Raw genomic sequence first — 23,188 nt, 5'->3', positions numbered from 1 at the left:
GGGTCACAAAAGCAAAAACCACAGTTTTTGAGGGCAAAACCAGCGGCGGCGGCTGCTGGGGCAGGGCGCAGGGCTGCGGCCTCCCCTCCTCTCCCCGTCTGCAGAAAGCAGTCGGTGCTCAGCGAAAGAACTGTGAAAGGGCAGTCATGGCACAAACATTTATTACAACAAGACCAGGAAATTCTGTACAGGGCCCGAACGCGGCCTGAACATGACGCTGAAAAGGAAATAGAGAGGCGGTTATCGGGTTTCTTCCCCTTGCAGAAAGGTTCCAATAAAAGCAGGGCAGTTTGACGTCCCTCGACACAGACAGAAAAGGGGGCGGCAGGCGACGGGCGCAGACAGGGCAGGGACTCCACGCAGGGGAGGGAGAAACTTGCCAGCCCTCATACGAACCGGGAGTTGTCGGTACAGAATTAAAACTCCTGGCAGCAGGTTCCGCTTTTTCCACTGTCCTTAGGAACCCAGCTGGGAGCGTCCCTTCCAGCGGACTGCTGCCACCAACAACCCGCTGTCTACCGAAACCCTAGAGGGGGTTCGCTACAAAAGCAGCCGTGATCACGAGGGCCAAAAGCCTCCACAAGCCACCGGTCAGGGGCTTATGTCAACTTACAGCTGCCGCAGTCAGAAAAGATCACTACCAGAGCTGGCTTTGCCCTTTTTACGCTTGCTTTTGGTGGATGGCGTGGTGAAGTCGAGCGATTCGAGGCGGAAAGGACGCGGCTGGGGCATCTCCAGAGCCAGTGCCGGAGGGGCCGATGGCACACTGGAGGTGCTGTTGTTGTTCAAAGGGACATTCAAGCCAGAGGGCGGATTATGGTGAGCTGGAAAGGAAAGGAAGAGGCTGTCACTACCTATTTAATCCATTTGGCTATAGAGATGCTTTTCCACGTTCCCCGCTCCATTCAGACTTTAGCCGTGATGTTTAATAAAGATCAGAAATTCCCATATTTAATTCCCACATGTTAACGAACACTGAATTCCCGGTCAGCTGGCGACTCCGCAACGCTGCCACCAGACTGCTGAATGGCGTGCTGCCTCGTGCCCGCTTTGGTGACTTGATCCCCACATTTTGGGAAAGACATCATGACCTCAGCACACCGCCACCCTCATTTAGTTTGTTTAAACACTGATAAGTGCTTTGTTTAGTTCTGGCTTTGTTTATTCTCTGTAATTGAAGCACTCAAATGCCACAGGGACAGGCACCGCTGAGAGCAGTAGCAGCAGTTATTTATTTATTCCCGGCAACATTCTCCGTGTTGCGCATCTACGTGCGTCAAGGTGGGTTCTCGAGGGCAAGACAGGCACCTCTATACCCCAGGCAGGTTCTGACCTGCTCGCTGAAGCTGCCATGCAAAAAGCAGTTAGTGGCAGGGAGGATTTTGTTCTGCAATCAGCTGGTCTTGAGGACCAACACGGACACAGCAAATCCATGCCACTCAATGCTGCTGTTTTCTAAGGACTGCTTTTTGTCATATATATCTAGGGGAGACCATAGCCAGTAACCAGAACAGGAAGTATTTTAAATGTCTTGCTAATCAGCAACATTTATTTTGTGGCCTGGTGCAGCAAAGGTCTGGAATTCTGCAGAATACAAATTTTTAATTAAAAACCCAGCCTTATTCTGCAACATATTCCTGTTAAGTTCAAGGGAGCTGTGTGCACCAGTGACTGTTTTCAGATGTTCACATTTAAGTATTCCTAATCCAAGTTTTTCCACATCTATCAAGGGCACTTGTCACTGAGGACTACATCTGTAGCTGACTGAAGCAGAATGACATACAGGCTAAGGATAGTGCTGCCAAAAATTCAGCAGCCCGGGAAGTTTACTCCTGAAAAATTAAGATGAACAGCAACAACACGTTGGACAAAAGACCACAAAGACCCATTTACCTCTGTTCTTCATCGGGTCGGCATTAAGAATCTGACTGGCTCGCTTGGACCGGAAGTAGTTACTGGCAATGTTCTCACTGTCGCTCCTGTTCAACATCAGCTTGTAGCGGTCTTCCTCTTGCTGGAATCAGAAAACACCACCATCAGCACTAGCTCTTAGGCAGACAAGTATCACAGGTTATGGCTTAGAAGTACTGCCAAGTACCGTTAACGTGAGATACAAACAAGTTCTTGCCCAGGCGTTTAACGCTTTGCCCACAGCAGCCAGAGTAAACAGCTGTGTACCACAAGGACTTCTCAGCAGCATTTTTCAGGACCCCAGGAGGAAAAGAAATATAATTTACCATTAGTAGTTCTCCACTCTCAGCGGAAGGGCTCTTTCTGGCAGGTTTTGCCTGTGGCAGTGATGAAACTGCTATGAGAAAACACAAACATTAAAGGGCCATTATCTCTAAAACAATTACACTCATGATTGTGCTCCTTGATCCCCATCGCTGCTCAAAATCACTATTTATTGGGCAAAGGGAGACGCTTCAAGGACCCTTACTGTGATTTGTATCCAATGACTGGCTAAGGCTAAGGCACCTTGTAAGCGGGTGGGAATCCCATGAAGAGCACAGGGACCCTGAATTCTAATTCTCAGCTGACAAAATGTCACTGTGAGACTTCAGGAAAGCCACCTAGCTGAAATCAAGATGTTTCCTTGCCTCAGTTACTCAAGCTTTGAAACAAGTCTTATAAGATCACACTGGAAGGGGCTGCTGGGCTTACTCATTAACAACAAAGTGCTTTAAGATCCTAGGACGAACAGCTTTAAAAGGGCATCATACTTATTTTAAGCACTAGCTGCCAATTCAGTCTCCACAGAAGGCACGCAGAGACCTGCAATGCTGAACATACATGGCTTAGCAGGGAAACCTGTGCCTGCCTGCTCTCCAGTTTTTATCACACGTTGTGTAGACCCACAAAGAGAAAGCTTTGTCCTCATTAAACTAGGTTATTATTCAGACTTTCTAGAAAGACTCCAGCCTATGCAAGATTTTACAAGTGAGCGCAGTCCAAATGTGATAAACAGCACGTTGCCGTGCTGATGAGCTGGGAAAAAGCCATGTGATGGCAGTAGAGTTGAGATGCTCCTCTTACCTGCAGGAAGACTGGTTTTTTGAATGATGGGCTCTGGAATTTTCCAGCAGCCAGCCTCCTCATCCCAGACGCACTCGCGCTTGATCTTATCCAGATTGCTGTAGTTACAGTCACGCCTGATGAGGGACTGCACCCGATCTAGCAGCTGCTGGAAGAGCATCAAGTCTCGCTCCAGCCGGCGGATAGTGCCAAGGTAATCAATCTTTTCTAGCTCAAACTCTGACTGCAAATCTTTGATCTCCGTCTCGGCAGCCTGCAGCTGGGTCATTAAAACAAAATGGCTAATTGGGATTACAATGGAGAGAGGACCGCTGATGACTATGAGCATGGAAATTTGTCAGGCAGAGAAGTGGCAATCATTCAGTTTACTCTGAAGACAAAGAAGAAAGAGATGTGATAGAAGCATAAGAAATAATGAACATCTTGAGAAAGTGGACCAGCAACTTTTACTTTCACTGTCCCATTATGCAGGAATGAGGAGGCACTTACAGAAAAGTATGATGAAAAAACTCAAAAACGCTGCAAGGAAATATATTATCCCATGGTGTGAATTTAGAATCAGTTAAAGCCAGCAACTTAACAATGTTCAAAAGATTGTAAGGTTAGTGAGAGCACATACAGTTACTTCTCACTTTTTAAAAAACAGAAGCTTTAATGTTTTAGAAGATTTCTAATTTCTAATTAAGAACCAGGACGAAGTCTATCTGGAGACATCATTCCACGTCTGTTTTAATGACAGGCTTCTCACTTCTTCCTCTGAATACCAAGTTTTCAAACAGAGCTCAAGTAAATCTTTCTAGTAAGCCCAGTGATAAACTCTTGGGAGTTTTAACTCAAAAAGGTGACATATTCTTCAATAACCTAAATGCATATATAAGTCCTAACATGTAAAGATTTAGGACAGCATGCGCACACACACACACATTTTTTGAAGCTCTTCTGATGGTTCTGACTCACACCTTCAGAGCAAAACTGATTTTCAACTGCACCTATAATTTAGCAGCATAGTGTTGCTTTTACATTTTTTTTCCCCCCACAGAAAACTTTGCAGTGTGTAATAAAACTTTGCAGTGTGTAATTTCGTCCTGAACCACAAGTGTAGTATCCAGGATGATCAGTATTAAGGGCACGTGCCTGAACCGGTGCCGCTGCGAACATAGGAAGCCATGTAATAGATTGCGGATGCCAGGAGAGGGAGTTGCATCCTCTCCCATGAACAGACATGTTCGCACAGCCAACCTCTCACACTATAAAATTGAAAATGGTCAGGAGAGGCTTTGAGAAAGCTGGAGACAGGGAACAACTTGTTTCAACACTGCGAGTGATGCTACAGCAAATATTTTATAAGAATGCATGCAAGAAACCTTATAGGTAATAATGCAGGCACATGTAAGAAATATTAGACGCAGCCAGAGTCATTCTCTAGACGGACTGCCTACAATGCCTCAATGTAAAGAAGATGGAAGCAGAGGAGGAAAGACAGATGAGGGTGTGTTGAATAAAAAAAACCAAAAAGCAATCTTGAGAATAACTGCACTGAATGCTCCCTAAATTAAGCAGGGATAACAGAAGGCTGCTTTTGCAGGCTTACCTTTTTCTGCATCTTCTCCAGAAGTTTGCTCTTGGCTCGAACCTCTTCATGGATGGAGTCGTAGACATTAAGCAGAACCCAATCGCTGCTGTCCTCGTTGGAGTTCTGCAGCGCGGCCACCAGCTGCAGCCTACGCTCATCTGCATACTTTTTCCGGCGTTTATGCTTTTCCTTGAGGTCCTTGTTTTTAGCCTGTTCTCCCCCTACCACCTGTTGTTCTAGCAACTGCAGCCTGGGAAAGGCAAATACTTCTCTCAGATCAGCAGTGCAAAGAAACATATGCACAACTGCAAATGATGTGCAGCCTTACCTGAATGACATTTGGACAGACCCAATACAGAAGAAGTCATTTCTTCTGAGATTTGCTGACCTGAGTAGTGATGGCAAATTCTACTTTTAATAGCACTTTGTCATAAATACTGACGTGGACCCAAGCCAAAGCACCTGTTACTCTGAGCGCCTTTGTCATCCAAGTATGTCTGGAAATCTGTATCTACACTCTCAGAATTCTGTTAAAAACACCATTTTGCGTAACACATATTTCAGTTTCTTGTTTCGAAAGGCTCTCAAAGCAAGCACAGAAAGTGCCAAAATTAAGGTGAAATGCAAACAAATATTTCAAGTGGTGGATAGGGGAGCAGCATGGCTGGAAGCTGTAGCACAATTTCTCTACTGGAGCAGTATCAGCAAGGGTTTGACGGCTTGGGCCACCTCAGCACTGCTGCTTGAGTGCCGGCGCAGGCCCACATTTGAAATGAAGCTCGTCTCATGTCCACGCTGCATGGTGCTCTGTGCTCCAACACAGCCGTAAAGAAAGCTTTGGAGGAGCCGGGGCTCCCATCTGTCCTCACAGCGTTCTCGCATGAGGAGACAACCAGAGGGCCCTTCGAGCAGGCCCCGTGCTGCCTGCCAGAAGGGCAGAGGGATTTGGAGGTAGCCTGAGGTCAGGCGAACTTTATACAGCGAAGCAGTGCAAGCACTAAGCTACCGTCAGGCTAAACGTAGCGATGTGGCTCTTGAAACCAGGCCAGGGAACATGCCACCATTCTTTAATGTGCCTTGGTCTGCCTTTTAAGGGCAACACTGATGTAGCCCTGCTGATCTTAACGCCTGCGGTAAAACTCCCAGAAGGCAGATAAATATTTGACGAAGCGCTAAGACCAAGTGTCCTTCTGTGAGTCACAGGACAAACTGGCAGCCACACATCCTGAGGGAGCAATCTGTTTCTAGACATTTTGCATGCTTGAGAGAAAATCTGTTCCCCTCCCAACTCGCACACAGATCATGTAAAGTTAATGCTGCCTTTGGAATATGGGAGTCTTCCTCTAATGCCTGGCTGTGCCGAGGATTTCAAATACCAAGTTGCTCACTCCTTCTACCATTGCGCTGATGCACACGCCATAAACCACTGTAGGTCACCATTTTCCCTGACGTGGCTCCTGCCTGTTCAGACAAGGCATGCCGCAATCCAGAGCTATTTTCCTTGTCTGCCCTGGGATCTGCAGATATCTCAGAGGTTGGCCAGCACTGGCTGAAATTGGAGAAAATCCCACTGCCTATGAAACCTGCACTGATACTATCCTCTTAATTATCTTCAAACCCTCCCCTAAAGAGCTCAGGTGTCCTCCAGAGATGACTTGCTGTTCTACTTTACTGCACTTCCCAAGTAGCCTTCAGTATCTTTTGCTGAATGCACAACTGAATCCCGCTTTGCTGAGTATCAGAGATCTCACAGCCATCCTGATGTGGAAAGCTTTTAAAAGGAGGCTTTGAAAATCCCATGCCTGTGGAGCCAAATCATCCTGCCTAATCTGCAGAGAACTTGGATTTTAACAGTGTAATTGGGAGAGTATTTTGTCCTTGTTTGTTACAAAAAGGAACTCTGCAATAGGACTGTTAAGATTTGATATAATCAAAATGAATGGCTTCTTTACAGCCATCTCCATTAATGAAGAGAATTGCCTGCAAATTACAGACTGTGCTATTCTGTATTTCTTTATAGCTCCTTTTTCAGCTAGGAGGAGCCCAAAAGAGCAAGTATGCTCCATAAGAGCTCACGGTAAAGCTGGAAGAGTAGTTAAAGAGCATGAAACTTTTCAGAATGAAACTGTGTCATTCACAATATGATATTTTATGTTAAGTATTTCCAATTTTAATATAATTCCACACAATAGGGTAAAATACAGAAATCAGCAGAATTTGCTTCTAGTATATACAAGGAACATACTTGTGAAACAGACCTAAACCCCATTTGTTTCAACGTGCTGTGTTGTACTCTGGCTAAAGGAACACTCAGTTCCTCTCTCAACTAGAGGAAAACCAGGGCAGGACACATCTGAGATGGGCCAAGCACGAGCCTTGAATCTACACCCCTCACACCCCAGTCATGTGATTCAGGCCCTGGACCTAACGTTGCCCCTAAAATTTGGTTCTCAGGCAATTTTGATGCCAGCTGTGGCTGAAGTCTTGCAAATACTGCCAGATCTATGAGTCAGAGGCAAAAAGTGATCTTCTAGGCAGGGTCTGAACCAGTTATCTGGAAAGCATGTGCACTTTCTTCATCCACATCTCCTGTCACACCTCAGGATTTTTCTCTCTCATAATTCTGGCCCTTGGCATCACCTAATGCCACAGCTACCATTTAACTACTCAAACAGGACAGAGTAAATTTGGGGATGAAGAATATGCATCTGCCTGATTTTATGGTGCACTGAACACACAGCTGAAGCTCAACAGCAGTAACATTATGCAAGAACAGGACTGCTTCTTGCCTGTGTGTGATGTGTGCAATACACAGGAGACAATTAACAGGACCAGAGGTATCTTGTACAGTCACTGACCTGGCAAGCACCTGCTGCTGGTCTACAGGCACTGAAATCCTTTCAGCAGTGACAGCCACCTCTGCTCCAGCACTCTCCCTGCTCATACTGCCAGTGTCTTGAGCTGCCTGAGGCTCTGTTGGGTCCTGAGGACAAAAGGAAACCAAAGGCTGCAGCTCTGAAAAGATGCGTTGTCAGTACTGGGGTAGCTCAAGCACGATGCTAACAACTTGAGGACTGCTCATTGCCCGAAGAATGAGAACTGCATTGCTGTCCCTCCTTGACACCCGAGTCGCCAGAATTACCGTGCTGTCTTCGGCATTCTGGGATTAAGTAGGATGAGGTTTAGGCACCAAAAAAAACTACTTTACTCCCTGCTCTTTAGTTACCTTTCTCATTTTCTGCCCTAAATGTGTTGCTGTGCACGTTTAACAGGTATTAGGCCCTGCCCCAGAGGCAGATGTAGCAAAAATAGATAACGACACACTTAACCAGATTTGTGAATACCCAGTAGATGCTGATGACAAGCAGGAAAGTTTATTCAACCCAAGAATTAGCCTGAAGGGTACCTTGGCTGACATTGGTTCATCTGCTGAAACAACAGGGTCTTCAGGCAAAGGCGTCTCACCAGGAGTAGTTTCAGTCCTCATGACAGCTTCTGAAGAACAAAAGAGGAAATACCCACAATGTAAATGATGAGCTCTGCGGAACTAGAATGTAAATTTGTAAAAACATCACACAAAATCTTCACCAAAAGCTAAAAGCTATGTATCTGGGAGGAAATGCCCCATTATCTACCTTCTCACGCTGGTCAGTAAAAGCCATCACAGACCCAGAGGGCATATCAAGTGAGTAATATAGGTCTTACAAGGTTGGGAGAGCTTGGATCCTCATGTTCACACGCAAATAATCTATTTCAGAGAGCTGGGGGGCACACGTTTGTAATCAGAGGAAAAAAACAACCTCTCACTTTAGGAAATGATAGCATCAAAAACTTGTGTTATAGGTTCAATAATTAATATTGAGCGTTAAGTGCTGAATAAGCACATTACAAAACATGCTCTGAGGCACTATAGAAGCATAAATGAAAAGCAGTAATGAAGAGGACAGCTGGCCACAATTTATAGGTGTGTGAGAGGAATATCTGCCCTCCAGCAAAGCGATGGTGTTGATAATGCACCAGGAAACCAAGAGCTGCACCAAATTTGCATGCAATGGAAGAGACTGCCGCAGCCACCCTCGTCTTGGGCATGTGAGTTGTGCAAAACCAATCAGATCAAGACAGAGCACTGCCTGCTGAGACCAGTCATCTCTGCAATTCAAGCCTCTGTTCTAGGCAAATGCTGCTATAAGTCAGAGAAAACTCACTGCCACGCAGGCAAAATTGCATTTCATTGCCTCAGGGCTTGTAGGGTAGGGCCAGGCTGGTCCTGACACGGGAAAGAGGTGGGTGAGATAGGGAAGGAGACAAAGCTGGGACAGAGAGTCTTAGAAAGGGCCCAGGAGAGCCAGACTTAATGCTTCTGCTGTCGATAAGGGACAGGAGGGACGAAAGCAGGGACCACTGCTGCTGCTAGGCAGCACTTGAGATGTTGCAATAGCTGCCACAAATCTGACTTTGCGAGAAAATATCTGTTTCCACACATGCCTAAAGGCAAACCTCCAGTTTATTACCAGCATCGGGGAACCTTCAACCTGTGCTGGGCTCACTCTAGCACCCTCCACCTGCCTCGTCCATACCTGCTTCCTTCCTGAGGTTCTCTTCCAGAGCGGACAGCTTGCGATCGTAGGAGTTCCTCAAGCTACTGATGTCCTCTTCAAGGCGGGCACGGGACTCCTGCTCTGCTTCGTAGTCTGCCTTTAGCAGGGCCAGCCTCACTTCGTACTCCTGAAAGGCACAGCAGAGAGCCTGACGCAACATCCCTGCTCCTGACTGCACACAACCGTTCTTGTGTCCACCACAATAAAACTTAACTGTCCTCTATTAATGGACATTTTGCTGTGATTTAGGTAGACACAGTAGCTGAGGAGAGGTGACTCGTTAGCCCTAGAACTGCCATCTTTCATTTATCCACAGAAAATGATCGTCTTGGGCATATGTGGTGCCCTGGAAGGAGCTTTGTAAAGAGCAAGGAGAAAGTTTATTCCCTTCTGGCCTATTCTCTTTGTCTTCTCAGCGCCTCATTCTTCCTCCTGGATCCATCTCTCCTTTCTCTTTTTCTTCATCCTTCTACTGTTACTAACATTGTTGTCTACTGCTTTTCCCCCCCATACTTCTCCCTCTTCTGACAGAACAAAGTTTCACACACACTTTCCTCTTCTTGTTACGCGTGCTTCAAAAACCCTTCTTGGGAATCCCTTCCAATTCATCTCCAGAGAAGTGGGAACAATGCTGAGAGAAAATGGTATTGAAATAAGTCCTCCAAAAATATATTTTCTCTCCAAAGTAGAAGTCCAAGGACCAAAAGATACATACGGACCTGTACTGAGAAAGCTACACCACAGACCCCTGCATCATATTTGTTATGAGTATTATAAAAACCTACGAGCATCAGTAGAAGACAGTATGGATACTCCCTTCCTGACTTACTTGTCTGATCAGCTCTTTCTCTGCTTCAACATCTAACTGGGATTCAAGGAGGGGATCTGGCTTCATTTCCAGGTGAGCAGTCTCAGCTGGTAAAAGCCCTGCAAAGCAAAGCAGAAATAAAAATCAGTCACAATTACTAGGTGGGATTATCTGTAGAATGCCTGGAAACAGAACAAAGAATATCTCAATCAACATGCCCCTTTAAACTGCGCTCGTGTGCAGCATCTGTGCTGCCAAAACGCCCACTGGCCTGGGACTTCATAGGTGTGGGGAGAGAAGGAGTCACTGCTGAGCAGAGGAGTAGACATTTAAGCATCAGGTATATGAAAGTGAATATAAATTTAATCTCTTCCGCAGAGTAACAGGAGACTTGTTTCCAGGGATATGCTAACAGATTTGGAAGATAAAATACCCTGGGAAGGAGATGAAAGGTGCAAGAAAAGGAAAAAAAAAGATCTTACAGTCTTATCCTGAAAAATGGGCAACTTTCAGTGGAGGGGTATAATTCTCAAAAGATGATCAGCTCCCTAAAGACCGCTCTTTCCCATTTGTCCCCACATTCGCTATTCCTATTTCATAGCAAAGAGTGAGTGTGTTGAGGCTGGGTTGAAGCCTCAAATAGAGCACAGCACTTTTCTGTAAACAAATGCTGTTAGCAAGGCAAAATTCTTCCTGTAGAGTCAAAAATTCACAGCTTAGGAGAACAAGGGCTGAATGCTAATTTTCAAAGCATATGAATATTTAATAAAGAATTGTACATTATTATTTCTTTAGCAGCTCGTCTTTGTTCTGCCAGCTGTAACCTCTCTTCTGTTACTGACCAAATCCAAGCTAGAATGACCCAGAAGAACTGAGGATTTGAATCACATCAGCCTTTTTTAACAGAATTTGTCACGACTGAAAACAAGGAAAAATACAGGATAATTGAGATGGTCTTTGCAGAGTGGAATAAGGTCAATTTGACAACAGTGAAGAACAAGCACATTAGCAGAATGGAGGAGAGCTCTTCCTAACAGGTAAAGGAAAGGTTGAGGTGAAATCCAATGAGCACTTTATGTGTAAAAGCTCATTGTTCTGTGAAAGCTAAAACATCTGTGGAGCTACTGAGGGCTCTCTTACCTGACAAGGTATTTGTGCTCATCTGCTTAGCTAAAATGGCCTTCAGCTTCTTAATCTCCTCCTGATACTCCCTCAACAGAGCATCCTTGGGGTCCTCATTGATACAAGGCTTGTTCTTGATGTTCTTCGCTCGATTCGCATAGCGCAAAGTGCTGAGAGTTTCATCATAGTTGTTATCAGCCGGAGATAAGCATGCTACCATCAGGGTCTTGGTGTTACCTCCAAGGGAGTCTTGCAGCAGCCTTGTCAGCTTTGAGTCTCGATAGGGGATGTGTTTACACCGGCCATCAACCAGGGCTGAGATGACATTGCCCAGAGCTGAGAGAGACAGGTTGATTTTGGTGGCCTCTTTGAGCCGTTCCCCCGTGGCTCCAGTTTTTGACTGCCTCTCACTTCCTGCCAGATCCACTAAATTGAGTTTTGCAGCCCTAAGGTGATCCTGCCCTCTCTCATCTGCAAGAAGATAATTTGGGGTTAGGGTCTTCTTACAAAGCAGCCTCTTAATAATAATAAAAACAAAAACTTCTTTTGGCACCATCTTTCAGTTCAAGCCCCATTCTTTGTTTGCATTTGGGCCCTGGTTCCCCTAAGTAAATACCTACTTAATTTTAGAACTCCACATTTTAGTGCTTTCCTGAACCAGATCCTGCGTTTCTAGAGAATGCCATAAAAATTCATAACCATTACTATCCCACTGAGCCGTGAAGACACACAGCCTCCAGACTTCCCTGGAAGCTCAGTGTGTTTAGAATTTTATGCAAAGGCCTCTGCACATAACAAGATCAGACCACGGATTTCATAACTTCTTTCCTCCCCAGATTATTTCACAAAGTTAAATGATGACTGACAACAGGAGGGAGCATGAGATGAGAATGGGACTCAACAGGCAGCAACTGGAGCAAGGCTAAATGGAGAGTACAGGACGAAGAGTGGGCTCTCCGAATGCCTTCGTGATATGGAGAGAAAGACAGGAAGGTTAGTTCTAGAGACTACTGTGCAAGGCCTGGAGGAACCACTAGAGTGGGAAACAGTATTTCCACGAATTTCCAAACTACAGCTTTTCTGAAGGCCTACCCTAATCAGGGGAAATGTTCAAGTAGTTTTCTGCTGTACTTGAAAAGAAAAAGCACATCCCATCAAGAGATCCAAATACCATCAAGGACCACCATCTGGCTTTCTGTCCCAAGACAGCGCAAACATTCAAGAAGCAAGGCAAATCTTCCCCCTTGTCCGGATAGCTCCAAAACAGTGCAGTGACTCAGCACGCAGGCATGCTCAGCAGCATCTGTTCCTCCTCAATTCACAATGTTCTCAAGGAGAAAGTAAAATGAGGGAACATATGCAAGAAACAAGAAAATTCGTAGAAATCAGGGCTGAACTCGGCCACCTGGATGAGGAGCCAGACCTCCTCAGTGAGCTGGTGCCCTTCCCATCATACCTATAAGGGAAGAAGTGAGCTGAAGGTAACAGCTAGTTAACAGCTAGCTCCCAGCTATCTAGAAGCACACCTCATGCACGCAATAATACCTGCTTCCTGACCTACATTTCCAGGCAAGATTTCCAGGCAATGTGATGATACAGATCCCCTGTGACTAAGGCATATTGCATCCAGTTGCTTTAAGAAGCCCTCAGTTTCGCTGGCCAGCCTTGCCCAGCTTACCTCGCACCCTTTGACATCCTTATCTTCTCCACTAAGACAACAGTGCCATTTTCCCATTTTATACCTGGCAGGCTGAGGACTTGAGCGACTAAACTTTCCCAGCCTCATGCAGGGAGTTCATGAGCAAAGAGCTGGACACACCTTTCCAAAGCACGGACTACCCTCCTAAGCACTGGACCACGCTCTTGCATATCCCTGCCCCGACCATTCCTTGCAATTGCAACACCAGTTCAAGAGGGGAGCTCCTTTAACACTCCAAGCACAGATTCACACCAGAGTGCAGCAAGGTTTCAACTGAGTCAGTCCTTTTGCAGACATCCCACTGACTTGTGCAATACCTAACCTTGAATTTAGTCAGTGTTAAAACTTTATGGCTGTGAAGAAAACCTAAACATGAACAATGAATAGTCTGATGCTTGGGGGAAAGGTTAGAAGTTTTCAGGTAAGCATGAAAAAAACACTGCCCCAGGATATTTCTCCAGTTACAGTAATAGACTGTTAACAGCAGAACCTAACGTTTGCATCACAGCACAGCTAATTGTTTCAGTCCAGATGTTTCTGGCATGTCAAGACATGGGGGAGAATTGGGAAACAACAGACGGAGCTTGAAGAGTCCGTTCTCTCACTATCCTTTCTCAGTGCCAGGATGAATGGACAGTCAAAAAAACAGGTTTTCTAACCCTTTCCCTTCCTCCCCCCCTTCATATAAACATCCACTTGGCAATTAAAAAGTTGTTTTGGTTTCTGCCAGGACTTTTACCCAAGGAGGCTGTTTGTTTCAATCAGGGAGCTTAGTGGTTTAGTTTCCATGGTGTAACAAAGTCCCTCGACTCTTGCTAAAAGGCCTGCAGCAGCCTGAAAGTCTTGGCTCTTAGTGTCTAATTCTCTTACAGCCCATCAGCCCTTTCTGGTGGCATAAGCGTTGCCCAAATCTAAAACTTCTTTCCGTTTAGCAAATCAATCCCCAAGCACAATGTAAAGGAATGAAACATCTCCTACTCCGAATACTCTAAAAACACAAATGGTAACTTGTGCATTTCATACATCCATAGCCAGAGAAGCCAGTATTTGCCACAATCCTGTTCCCGAATCTGAACTTTTACTTTAAAAAAGTCATTCTAGTTCACATAATTATTAAGAGAGCCTTTAAATGCCTGTAAACTGGGATGGACTGCAGGCTCAGCTGGAAAACAAGTTTGAACTCCTCCATGCACATCTTCTGGAAGCCTAAAGACAACAATATAAATACCAACTTTGTTAACTATTTCAACTAATGATTATCCTAGCAGAACCGTCCAGCTACTGAGATTGTGCCAGAACCCTAAACTTTCTACTCGAATATTCCAGCTGTCATCTACTTGACTGCCAAAACTTCATGTTTCCCCACCTTCCCCTGTGCCACTCTGGATTATCAGTAACCAATCTTAAACCACAAAGAAACTGAAGAATTGAGGAAAAGGTAAAATCAAATTAACTTTAAAATAGATAAGGGAGCACTGTCTTGCCTGTATTCACTTTTAACTACAAATGAAACTTATACAGAATTTTGAGTTTCATGTCTGACAGTGAGGTGCAAAACACAGGGTCTCGGGACAGATTTTAGGTCCAGGGATTACACAGAGCTCTGTTAATGAATAAGTGAAACTACCACCAGCAAGTGAAATTACTCCCTGGGAGGGGAAATCTCTGCACTGCCATACTGTAGCACATAAGTTTTGAAAGCTTTAAATTGTTACAGGCTAGATTAAGAGCCCTGCACCCATCAGGAACACAAAAGAGGAGTGTAAATACTTAATCTTCCTTGTTAGCATCAAAGTCAGGATTTTACAGACCCACATGACACAAGGATTTGCATCCACCGCCTGCGCTAATTGAGAAATTCCAAAGGTCTCACACACACCATTTTTAATAGATGTTTGGTGCATAATCCTTCTTCTACTGAAAATGAGATACTGTCACTGACATCTGGAAATACAGTTTAGGAAGGCATTGTGTAACTTTCCCCATGACTGAAACAGCTGAAGAAAATGAAGCCAAGCTGTTCACAGTCTTAGCTGGGGTCAAGGACTAGACAGAATACAGGAGACGGAATTCCTTTCTTACTCCCAGAAATAATCCTTTCAAGGTCCAATTTCAGACCCAGTGATGCAGGTTTATAAGCTTTATCAGCTAAAGAAACTCCAAAGGCAAGAAGCCAATGGAAATGAGATACTTGCAAAAGGGAAACTAGTCATTAAAACATTATTAAGGGACTCTTTTATTCCAGTCTTTAAACTGAGATTAGCTGTTTGCTTAAATGATGTGCCCCATGATTAAGCTAAAAGAAGGAATCATTGGGCGAAATTATCCAGTTTGCATTATAAAGAAGGTGAAACAAAATAGATAATGGTACAAGTTTCTCCGGGCTTTACAGTTTAAGAACTCCAACCCAAAGTATGGGCTGTGATTTTTAGCACCCCTAGCTGGAAATAAAGGTTTTAGAAGCTAAAGAACCAGAAGGAGACAGAAATGTGTTCCAGTTCAAGCATAAGACATTTCTCTCCCAAAGGAATCAAGGTAAAACAGAGTTATGAATACTCAGCCATTTCATATTGTGAAGAATGCCAGTGTCAGGGCACAACTCTGATTTCTACTAAACCTACAATCATTTACCATCTAAATTTTACTGTGGGATTACTGGCCAGATTGCACGGGCTGTTCCTATGCTCTGCTTGCTCCAGGCCTGACACAGGGAATCGAGCACCTACCTACAGTGTAGATTTCCATATTGATGGTAAAGATGGAGTGGGAGCGGGAAGAGTCCTTATTCATTAGGGTATAACCCACTGCGCGGTTTCTCCAGCCCGTCTCCATGATACGCTCACACTGGACCACGCTATGCACTGTGTGCAGAGAAAGACCCTTCACATACACCCCTTTCTCTGGGTGCTCCTTCAGCTGCAAACAGGGACAACACAGTACAGGTTATAACGAGGTACCCCAAGACTCCGGGAAAGCACACTGAAACTGTCCAGAAGCTTGCGGGCTAGACACGTTTTGCACGTGGTGAAAGAAAACGTGCTTACATGGAAATTGCAGCACAGCAAAAACGTACCGTTAACTACTGAAAGATATAACGAGAGTGCCACGAGCGTGCTGAGCATCCACACCTCCTGACAATTTCATGTGAGCCAGGAACACTCAGTAGGTTGCCGGCTTTGGCACACCCTATCACCCAGCTGTGATTTCAGTAGGCAGCTGTATTGGGCTACCACCAAGAAACCTGGTATTTCTGAAGCAGGAACAAAACCACTCAAAAAACACAGAACCACCTTTAAGGTCCCACAGCCAAAAAGAATTAATGTTAAGAGCTTGCTGATTGATTCCGACATCCTCCAGACCCTAAGAAACCCAGCTTCTCTGCACTGAGCTGCTTTCTACCTCCCCTGCTATTAAACTGCACATGTTAAAAAGAACTGGAATATTTTTGACCTATTATAGCAAAATCTCCAGTGTATCTTCAATCATAGCTTTTTAAAATTGAAGCACAGATTCAATAATAAAGGATATTGTTACTGGGTACTTCTCTGAACCCCTCTGCTCTGAGAGGGCGTCTTGATCTCACTGCCAAAACTCCTTAAGTCATGCCCATCATGCACAGGACTATAATAGATTCTCTCCAGATTAGCTCCTTTCTTTAGATGCTCTAACATCCTATTCAGGCATCTGGATGGAGGCAGAGTGTTAAGTCCTAACAGCACCTTTTCAGCAATTACCAATCGTGCAGAAGAAAGTTTTCGTACAGCATCTTAATAAACTATTGAAATGTTCCAAGTCTTCAATGATCCATCAAACCTACATAAAAAATACAAAACAATCAAGAGATTCCTACACTCCTACACTAGCCACCTCTGAAGCTCCTTCCACACTGGGAATTTTAAATGAGCTGAAATCATTTTCAACAGCTGTGTTATGCCCCACACCCACTGAGTTCATAACTAAAACCCTATCCTTATCATAAGTCAGCTGGGATATCAAGATGTAGGTGTCATAATTTGGTGTCAAATATGCGACAGATACTGCATTTGGCAGTGTGACTTCCAGAGAAGAGCCTTAGATACGTTAGTGATGCACGCACTACAAGAAGCAATGTAAAACAGTATCTTTGCTGTAAAAAGACCTGTGCAGAACAGAGCAGAGCTGGCTGAAAACTCTAAGCTAGACAGGACTTTAGCCTCGTTCTATGACCAACGTAAAGCCATGACAGCCCAGGATTAATCCAGTTACAGAATCGTAGCCAGACTGCTCTTACACTATGGCTTTTGACTGAGCTACAGTAGAACCGTGTGGCCGGCACAGCTGCACTTGAGGATGCTGCAAAGGCCAACTCCCTGAGGAAGGGAGAACTTTGCAGTCCTCCGGACACACAGCTGAAGACATGGCCAGTGTGTAGCTCCATAACAAATATTTCAAGTGACCGGGACGTTATCCTAGCAGAGCTCTGAAAGACTCACTCTTCACAGGGTTTCATTTCATGGGAAGTGATTGTGAGCCTCGGAGCAGGGAGCTCAGACTCACTAAAGTCACTGACATTAAAAGGCGACAAACGAACCTCTGCAAAGAAACAAATGGAAATGGGATTTCAGAGGAGAAAAAGGGCCAGGCTCCGGGAAACAGAAGAAAGCAGTAGGTCAGTCTGGTCTTTCTGTCTCCGCAGGACATGACTCGCTTAATTACTCAGTGGAGGCAGCAACAGCCAGCCGCTGTCACCAGTGTGACGGTGTTACCCTGGAAACTGTTCTGCCCAAGTCCTGCCCTCCCAGTGCCAACTGCGGTTGTCATAGAAACCAGTGTCACTGCTGATGTGGAACAAAGGAAGGGAATCTGCAGAAAGCTCCTTCGAAAACAGCGAGTCCCCTTCTCCCCCAGCACGCACACGAGACACGCTTGGAAGGCGAAGCAAAGCACAGCACGCAAGAGGATTTGCCTCTGCTAAAGGCAGGAGCCTGGAAAAAAAAATCTGCCCTGTAAGGCGCAGGGAGGCAGTCTGGGTCTGCCTCCATTTCAGTGTTTCTGTGCAGCAGATGGTGCTAGTGCCTCGGTTTTCTTTACAAGGGCAATCCTGCAGGGAAGTAAATTAGGACAGAAGATTTGCAGGTCTTCTCCTGGAATGCATGGTAAAAGGCAGAACTGCAAAGCTACTAAGAGGCAAATTCCACACAAATCAACCTCCTGATTATGATTTCAGTGAAGTTTACCTCGCTGTCTTTTGGGAAAATTCCCACCTTTCCCATGCATTCCAGTGGGGAGTAATATCTGCTCTGTCCTTTCAAAAGGGATCAGCCTTTTTGTTTTAAACAGATATTGATATCCTCCACAGCCACACTGGATCAGATTAAACATTTATAAGGCATAGAATCCTCCTGCTGTAGAACACATGCTAGCCACAAGATGAAGAGATTAGGAAGAAATTGCCCCATGAGCAGTTCATTCCATCATTGTCCAATAATGACTTCCATGCAACTTCCACTAAGCTTCTGCTACCGGCCACCATCAAGTAGGACACACAGGACATCTGTCCGACTGGATCCTGTTCCCACTGCTACAAAACTTTCAGCCAAGTCCCCCCATATCTCCTCTTGGCTTCCATATTTGTCACCATATCTTTATATTCTGGTGCTCAGCTTCTGACAGAGCCTGTTTTTGCACTTCTGTAAGGTATTAGTGGTAACACTTATCTGAGCAAATTAAAGCACATCCTAATCAAGACACATTGACTCTACGGTCTCCTCACCTCCAACTTCTGCTTGGTGTCAGCTCCTAGAAGGTCTCGTATGTCTTCATTGTAAATCTCCAAGTAAGAAGCTCTCACCAAGAACTTGGCATTTTCAGCACACTGCACAAAACAGGAATGATTTTAGGATAAGGTTCTCAAAATTAAGGGAACTTGGCATCTCACATTTATCCTCAGTGACAGCTGGGTGCCTACCTCTCTTCAGCACTTCATCAAATCTTTCACAGCATTTAGTTCCCAGGTTTAACTGTTTAACTCACTTGCTACAGAAGCTTTCAGGCCTTACGCTTCTCAGGCGAGAGTCAATAAAGTCAGAGCTTAGGGCACAGCTCATCTGACTAAATGCAGGCCTCTGCCCTAAGCTGAGACATGATATACCCTGAAGTTCACTGGCCATACTGATCAGAGAGGATGTCCTAGGTGACTTACTCGGAAGCAGACACCTGCTTTGTAGACCCTCACCTTTTGGCTGGATTGTAGGCCTGCTCTCCAGTGAAAATAAACAGACCTATCACGGTATGCAGGACTATGTTAGCATAGTCCTGTATTCAAGAGTCTATACCAAGGTATTTTAAATGCTGTGCTTGGAGTAAAACTAATACCATACCCTCCTCTACCACCCTAAGTAAAAAACATCACAATACTTTACAACCCCCAAGACTGAAATCTCACAGGAATAGGGCGTCATCAAATCTTGTGTTGCGTGACCACCAGGGCAATAAAATTTCACTGATAGTGAAACTGAGATTCTGAAAAAATACTTCCAGAAGTGAAAAAAACAAGTACTGATTCAAAGACAATCCAAAGTCCCAAATGAGTCTGCTCCCACTCTTGCTACTGAATCACATATGCTCAGCCAGCTAGAACTGCGATCAACACTCATTCCTTGTGGTATATTCTTGTCCAGCTCACTGCCTGCTACTCTGCTGATGGGTTTAGTTAGGAAAAATGGTGTTTTGGTTCAAAACCTTGACTGGGATCTAGATCAGGGTACTACTTGTAGCTCTGTGATAGCTCTGTCTGATTTGGCAGGGCAGGAGGAAGTGCAGAGAGTATATGGATATTATTCCTCCACCTCCCAGAAGGGTTGCGAGGATAAATTCTTGCTTGTGGCTCAGAGAGTATGGCAGTGACCACTACAGAAGACCACAAAATCATCCTTCAGGTATCACAATCTTACAAGAGGATCTCTTCCACATCTTTATACACCTACCTGCACACTCTCAAAAATGTGTTCAAATGCTCTGGGTATTATGCCTCTCTGTGTAGACGGATCCACAATACCCTGCATGGTGAATGACTTCCCACTGCCAGTCTGGCCATAGGCAAATATCGTGCCATTGTAACCTTCAGTGACGCCCTGGAAACGGAGTAAAACCATAAAGCTGTTATCGTTATCTTTTGCATAACTGGAAATAAGTTGTTCAAGTTCTTTCCCATATCATAAAAGGTTTTTTAAAGGAAGAGCTGGAAGTAAACATCAAACAACATGCTGGGCAACCTGGAGGTGGATGAAATGCACAGATCTAAGCTGCTTTTTGAAATTCTTGTGGAAAGTCCCTCGGGTTCTTAAAAAGAACAAGCCAAGGACTCGGTTAGACGTGTCACTGAAAAAATTTGAGAGATGAAAGGATACAAAACTAGAGCAGGAGAAAATCTTCCTACGACACAGGAATAAGATAATAAATGTGTGTTTTGTTACCATATAAATGTGGTGGTTTTCTCTCAAAATGCAATGTTTGAAAAAATGCAGAAGGCCCAAACAGGAAGGCCAGCTGACAACACTTAGAAGACTAGGATATTTTTGCCATAGGGCAGAAAATATTATGAGAACTAGAGAGACAGCTAGGACGCTAGCTGACTGCAGGGTGACCAAAAGGGAGGTCTCTAGCTTGAAATAATAAATATGTTACATTTCATCAACCATCTCAAGGGCAGTCTTTGGAAAGCTGACTGAAAGAAGGTGTCGCTCTCATCTGTTCCTATTTCTGAGAACCACGATATAAACAGAAGATACTTGGATTTCTTAATGTTTAAGTAAGAAACCTACATGCAAAGTCCCCAGTTGCAATACTAACAGATAACAAAAGCCTTTGAGGGAGACACTGAAAAATCCCATCCTAACAGGGGCGTAGGACAGGGAAGGACAGCTCTGAGTTCCTGCAAGCACAGCAGCCATCTTACAAGGCTCTTTTCGTGCGTTTCTCAAAAATCATACGCTTATGCAACATCCACCTTAAAGCAATTAGGCTTTGTAATTTTGTTTATGTCTCCACTCCTGCTGGAAGACTGTTTCAGAACTTGGCTCTCCTCACAATCAGGAACTCGTGTCTCGAAATTATCAGTGGCCATGCTACCTCGCTGTTACTTCTTGCAACAGCACTTTTCTTTTGCTTGGCTGGTTTACCGTGTGTTAACAAGCAACGATCGTGCCCCCTCTCAGGATTCATTCTGCTAGACTAAATAAAACAGGTTGAAGTTTCCTAATCCACTCTGAGATTTCTCGCTTGATGGTAAAAATTTCCCTGAAATCTTCAGGAGTCTTGGCTTGTCCTCCTTCTCCTCACAGCATTTTCCACTGCTGTAAAGGAAGAGGAGCACTGAAATTTCTGTTCAGCTACCACGTCTAGGGCCTCCTCAGGGGGTTCATCTTTCATGTAAACATCTGGCTAGAAAGAATCTCGTACACTTAAATGTAATCCTATCCTCTGTGCCCCACAGGCTGCTGGAAAAGGGTTTTCTTCCCCATTTCACAGCCTACTTTTGGGATGCTGTTTGCTCCTCTCTGCTCCCCCAGTCCTCCTTTAGGCCCTTGGGTTGTCACTCAGACTCTTGGAGCAGGGGATATTGCTCTTTCTGTCCAGCGCTCAGGCCCACTCAGGGGTAGCCTGCCCACGTAAAACACCCGTCTCCAAATACCTACAAGGTTTTGGGCAGCTTAACACTGAAGATGCCACACAACCACCGGAGCTTTACCAGTCACTTCAGCGCAAAGCTCCGAGCAGCACAGGGCTCCCGCACGTAGATGCATCAGCAAGGTGGTACCGTAGCAAGGCTACGGTCGGATTTTCCTTAAATATACACATGCCCAACAGGCCACAAGGATTAATTCTGTGCAAAGCGGCGTCAAGCCTTCACCCCTCGCTATATACGCTCTGCAGATGGCTTGCGTGGAGCCGGCCCATGGGCACGTGCTTCTGGCCCCACTCACCTCCACGAGCGGGTAGGCGATTTCGTTGTAGATCTGCTCCGTGCTGTGCTCCCGATCGTAGGCGCCGTCGAAGGTGAACTGCTTGGGGGGCTCGCCGGCGGCGCCGGGGTTTTGGATGAAGCACTGGCCCCGGGCGCCGTCGGTGCGCACCACCACCTTGCAGCCGAGCTCCTTCTCGCGCTCGCTCGGCGGCCGGCAGCGCACGATCACCTTCACCGCCTCCGCGGCCATCGGCGGGACCCCGGGGCAGCGAGGGGGCCGGGCGGGCTGCCGCGGCGGGGCGCAGGGACCCAGCCCCACGGGCACCCAGCCCCACGGGCACAGGCTACGCGGCCGGAGGGGGGGCACCGAGGGCAAGGCCCCCCCTGCTTGGTGCAAGCCAAGGACGGGGGTCTGGGGGAGGCCTGAAACAACTTGGGGGGGCGACGGAGGAGACAAGCCCGGATGCGTGAGGTGATATTGGGGGGGCCGGGGGGGGCCTAGGGCAAAGCTGAGTGCAGGGCAAGCGCGGGGGGGACCAGAGGGGTGACGGCCTAAGCTGGGGGGGGGGGGGGGGGGGAACGGGCAAATTTAGGCAGAAACCAGGACAAGCTGGAGGGGAGACCTAGCTGGGGGGAGACCTGGGAGGGGGGAGACCTGGAGGGGGGGGGAGACCTGGAGGGGGGGGGAGACCTGGAGGGGGGGGGAGACCTGGAGGGGGGAGGCCTGGAGGGGGGAGGCCTGCGGGGTGGGGGGAGACCTGGAGGGGGGAGGCCTGGGGGGGGATTTTGGGGGGGTGGGGAAGCTGAAGCGGGCCGTAGCCAGGGGCCCAAGCTGAGGGGAGCCCGGTGGGACTGGGGGAGCCCTGGGGGGGGCTGCGGGGACCCCGAAGGGGCTGAGACGAGCCGGGGGGGGGGAGGGGACACGCCACGAGCCCACCCGCCACCCGGCCCGCAGCCGCCGGCCCCGGCGCGCATGCGCGGCGCAGCTTCTCTTTCTCTTCCCCCCCCGCGTTGCCACGGCGACCGCGGAGCGTCGCGCAGGACCCCGCGGAGGGGGCGGGGCGGCGCGAGAGCGCATGCGCGGGAGGGGGGGCGCGGGGGCGCGCGCCGCGCGCGTGCACGGGCGTGCGCGTGCACGCGTGCGCGCGAATGCGAGGCCATGGGCGTGCACTCGCATGGGCGTGCAAGGGGACAAGTGCATGGGAGTGCGAGTGCACGAGTGCACAAGGGCGCGAGTGCCTGAGCGTGCACGGGGTCCCGCGAGCACATGTGCATGAGCGTGCAAGCGGACCAGTGCCTGAGTGTGCAAGAGCACTAGTGCAAGCACGAGTGCACGGGCATGTGACTGAGTGCACAAGACGCTAAGTGCACAGGAGCGTGGGTTTATGAGTCCCTCAGTGCGTGGGAG

The 23,188-nt window shown here is 46.6% G+C and overlaps 1 protein-coding gene across 2 annotated transcripts; it reads right to left on the bottom strand.

The window, feature by feature from the left end:
• Nucleotides 1-144: 144 nt before the first annotated feature.
• On the bottom strand, nucleotides 145-22,352 carry KIF17 (kinesin family member 17). 2 transcript variants are annotated; one of them, XM_026115730.2, is made up of 14 exons: nucleotides 21,800-22,352; nucleotides 19,802-19,948; nucleotides 18,589-18,690; nucleotides 15,563-15,752; nucleotides 11,156-11,608; nucleotides 10,037-10,134; nucleotides 9,187-9,334; nucleotides 8,016-8,104; nucleotides 7,468-7,592; nucleotides 4,628-4,859; nucleotides 3,037-3,295; nucleotides 2,238-2,308; nucleotides 1,894-2,014; nucleotides 145-824 (listed from the first exon to the last, which is right to left on the bottom strand). In XM_026115730.2, exons 1-14 carry the CDS (start codon nucleotides 22,028-22,030, stop codon nucleotides 625-627), a joined length of 2,466 nt encoding a protein of 821 aa, XP_025971515.2. In that variant the 5' UTR covers nucleotides 22,031-22,352; the 3' UTR covers nucleotides 145-624. The 2 variants fall into 2 exon arrangements, with proteins under 2 accessions (XP_025971515.2, XP_025971516.2); XM_026115731.2 differs by having other exon boundaries at nucleotides 2,238-2,305.
• Between the last annotated feature and the right edge of the window lie 836 nt (nucleotides 22,353-23,188).

Source organism: Dromaius novaehollandiae, chromosome 24, assembly GCF_036370855.1.
Source record: "Dromaius novaehollandiae isolate bDroNov1 chromosome 24, bDroNov1.hap1, whole genome shotgun sequence".
NCBI lineage: Eukaryota > Metazoa > Chordata > Aves > Casuariiformes > Dromaiidae > Dromaius > Dromaius novaehollandiae.
This window is presented reverse-complemented; position numbering and strand designations above follow the sequence as displayed.

Excerpts from the sequence above, each read along its gene's own strand:
- KIF17 (XM_026115730.2), bottom strand. The coding sequence starts at position 22,030 with ATGGCCGCGGAGGCGGTGAAGGTGATCGTGCGCTGCCGGCCGCCGAGC. Across the intron at positions 11,609-15,562 it reads TATGGAAATCTACACTGTAG|ATGAGAGAGGGCAGGATCAC; the intron begins GTAGGTGCTCGA and ends ATCTTCTTGCAG. Across the intron at positions 8,105-9,186 it reads GAACCTCAGGAAGGAAGCAG|AAGCTGTCATGAGGACTGAA; the intron begins GTATGGACGAGG and ends TTTGTTCTTCAG.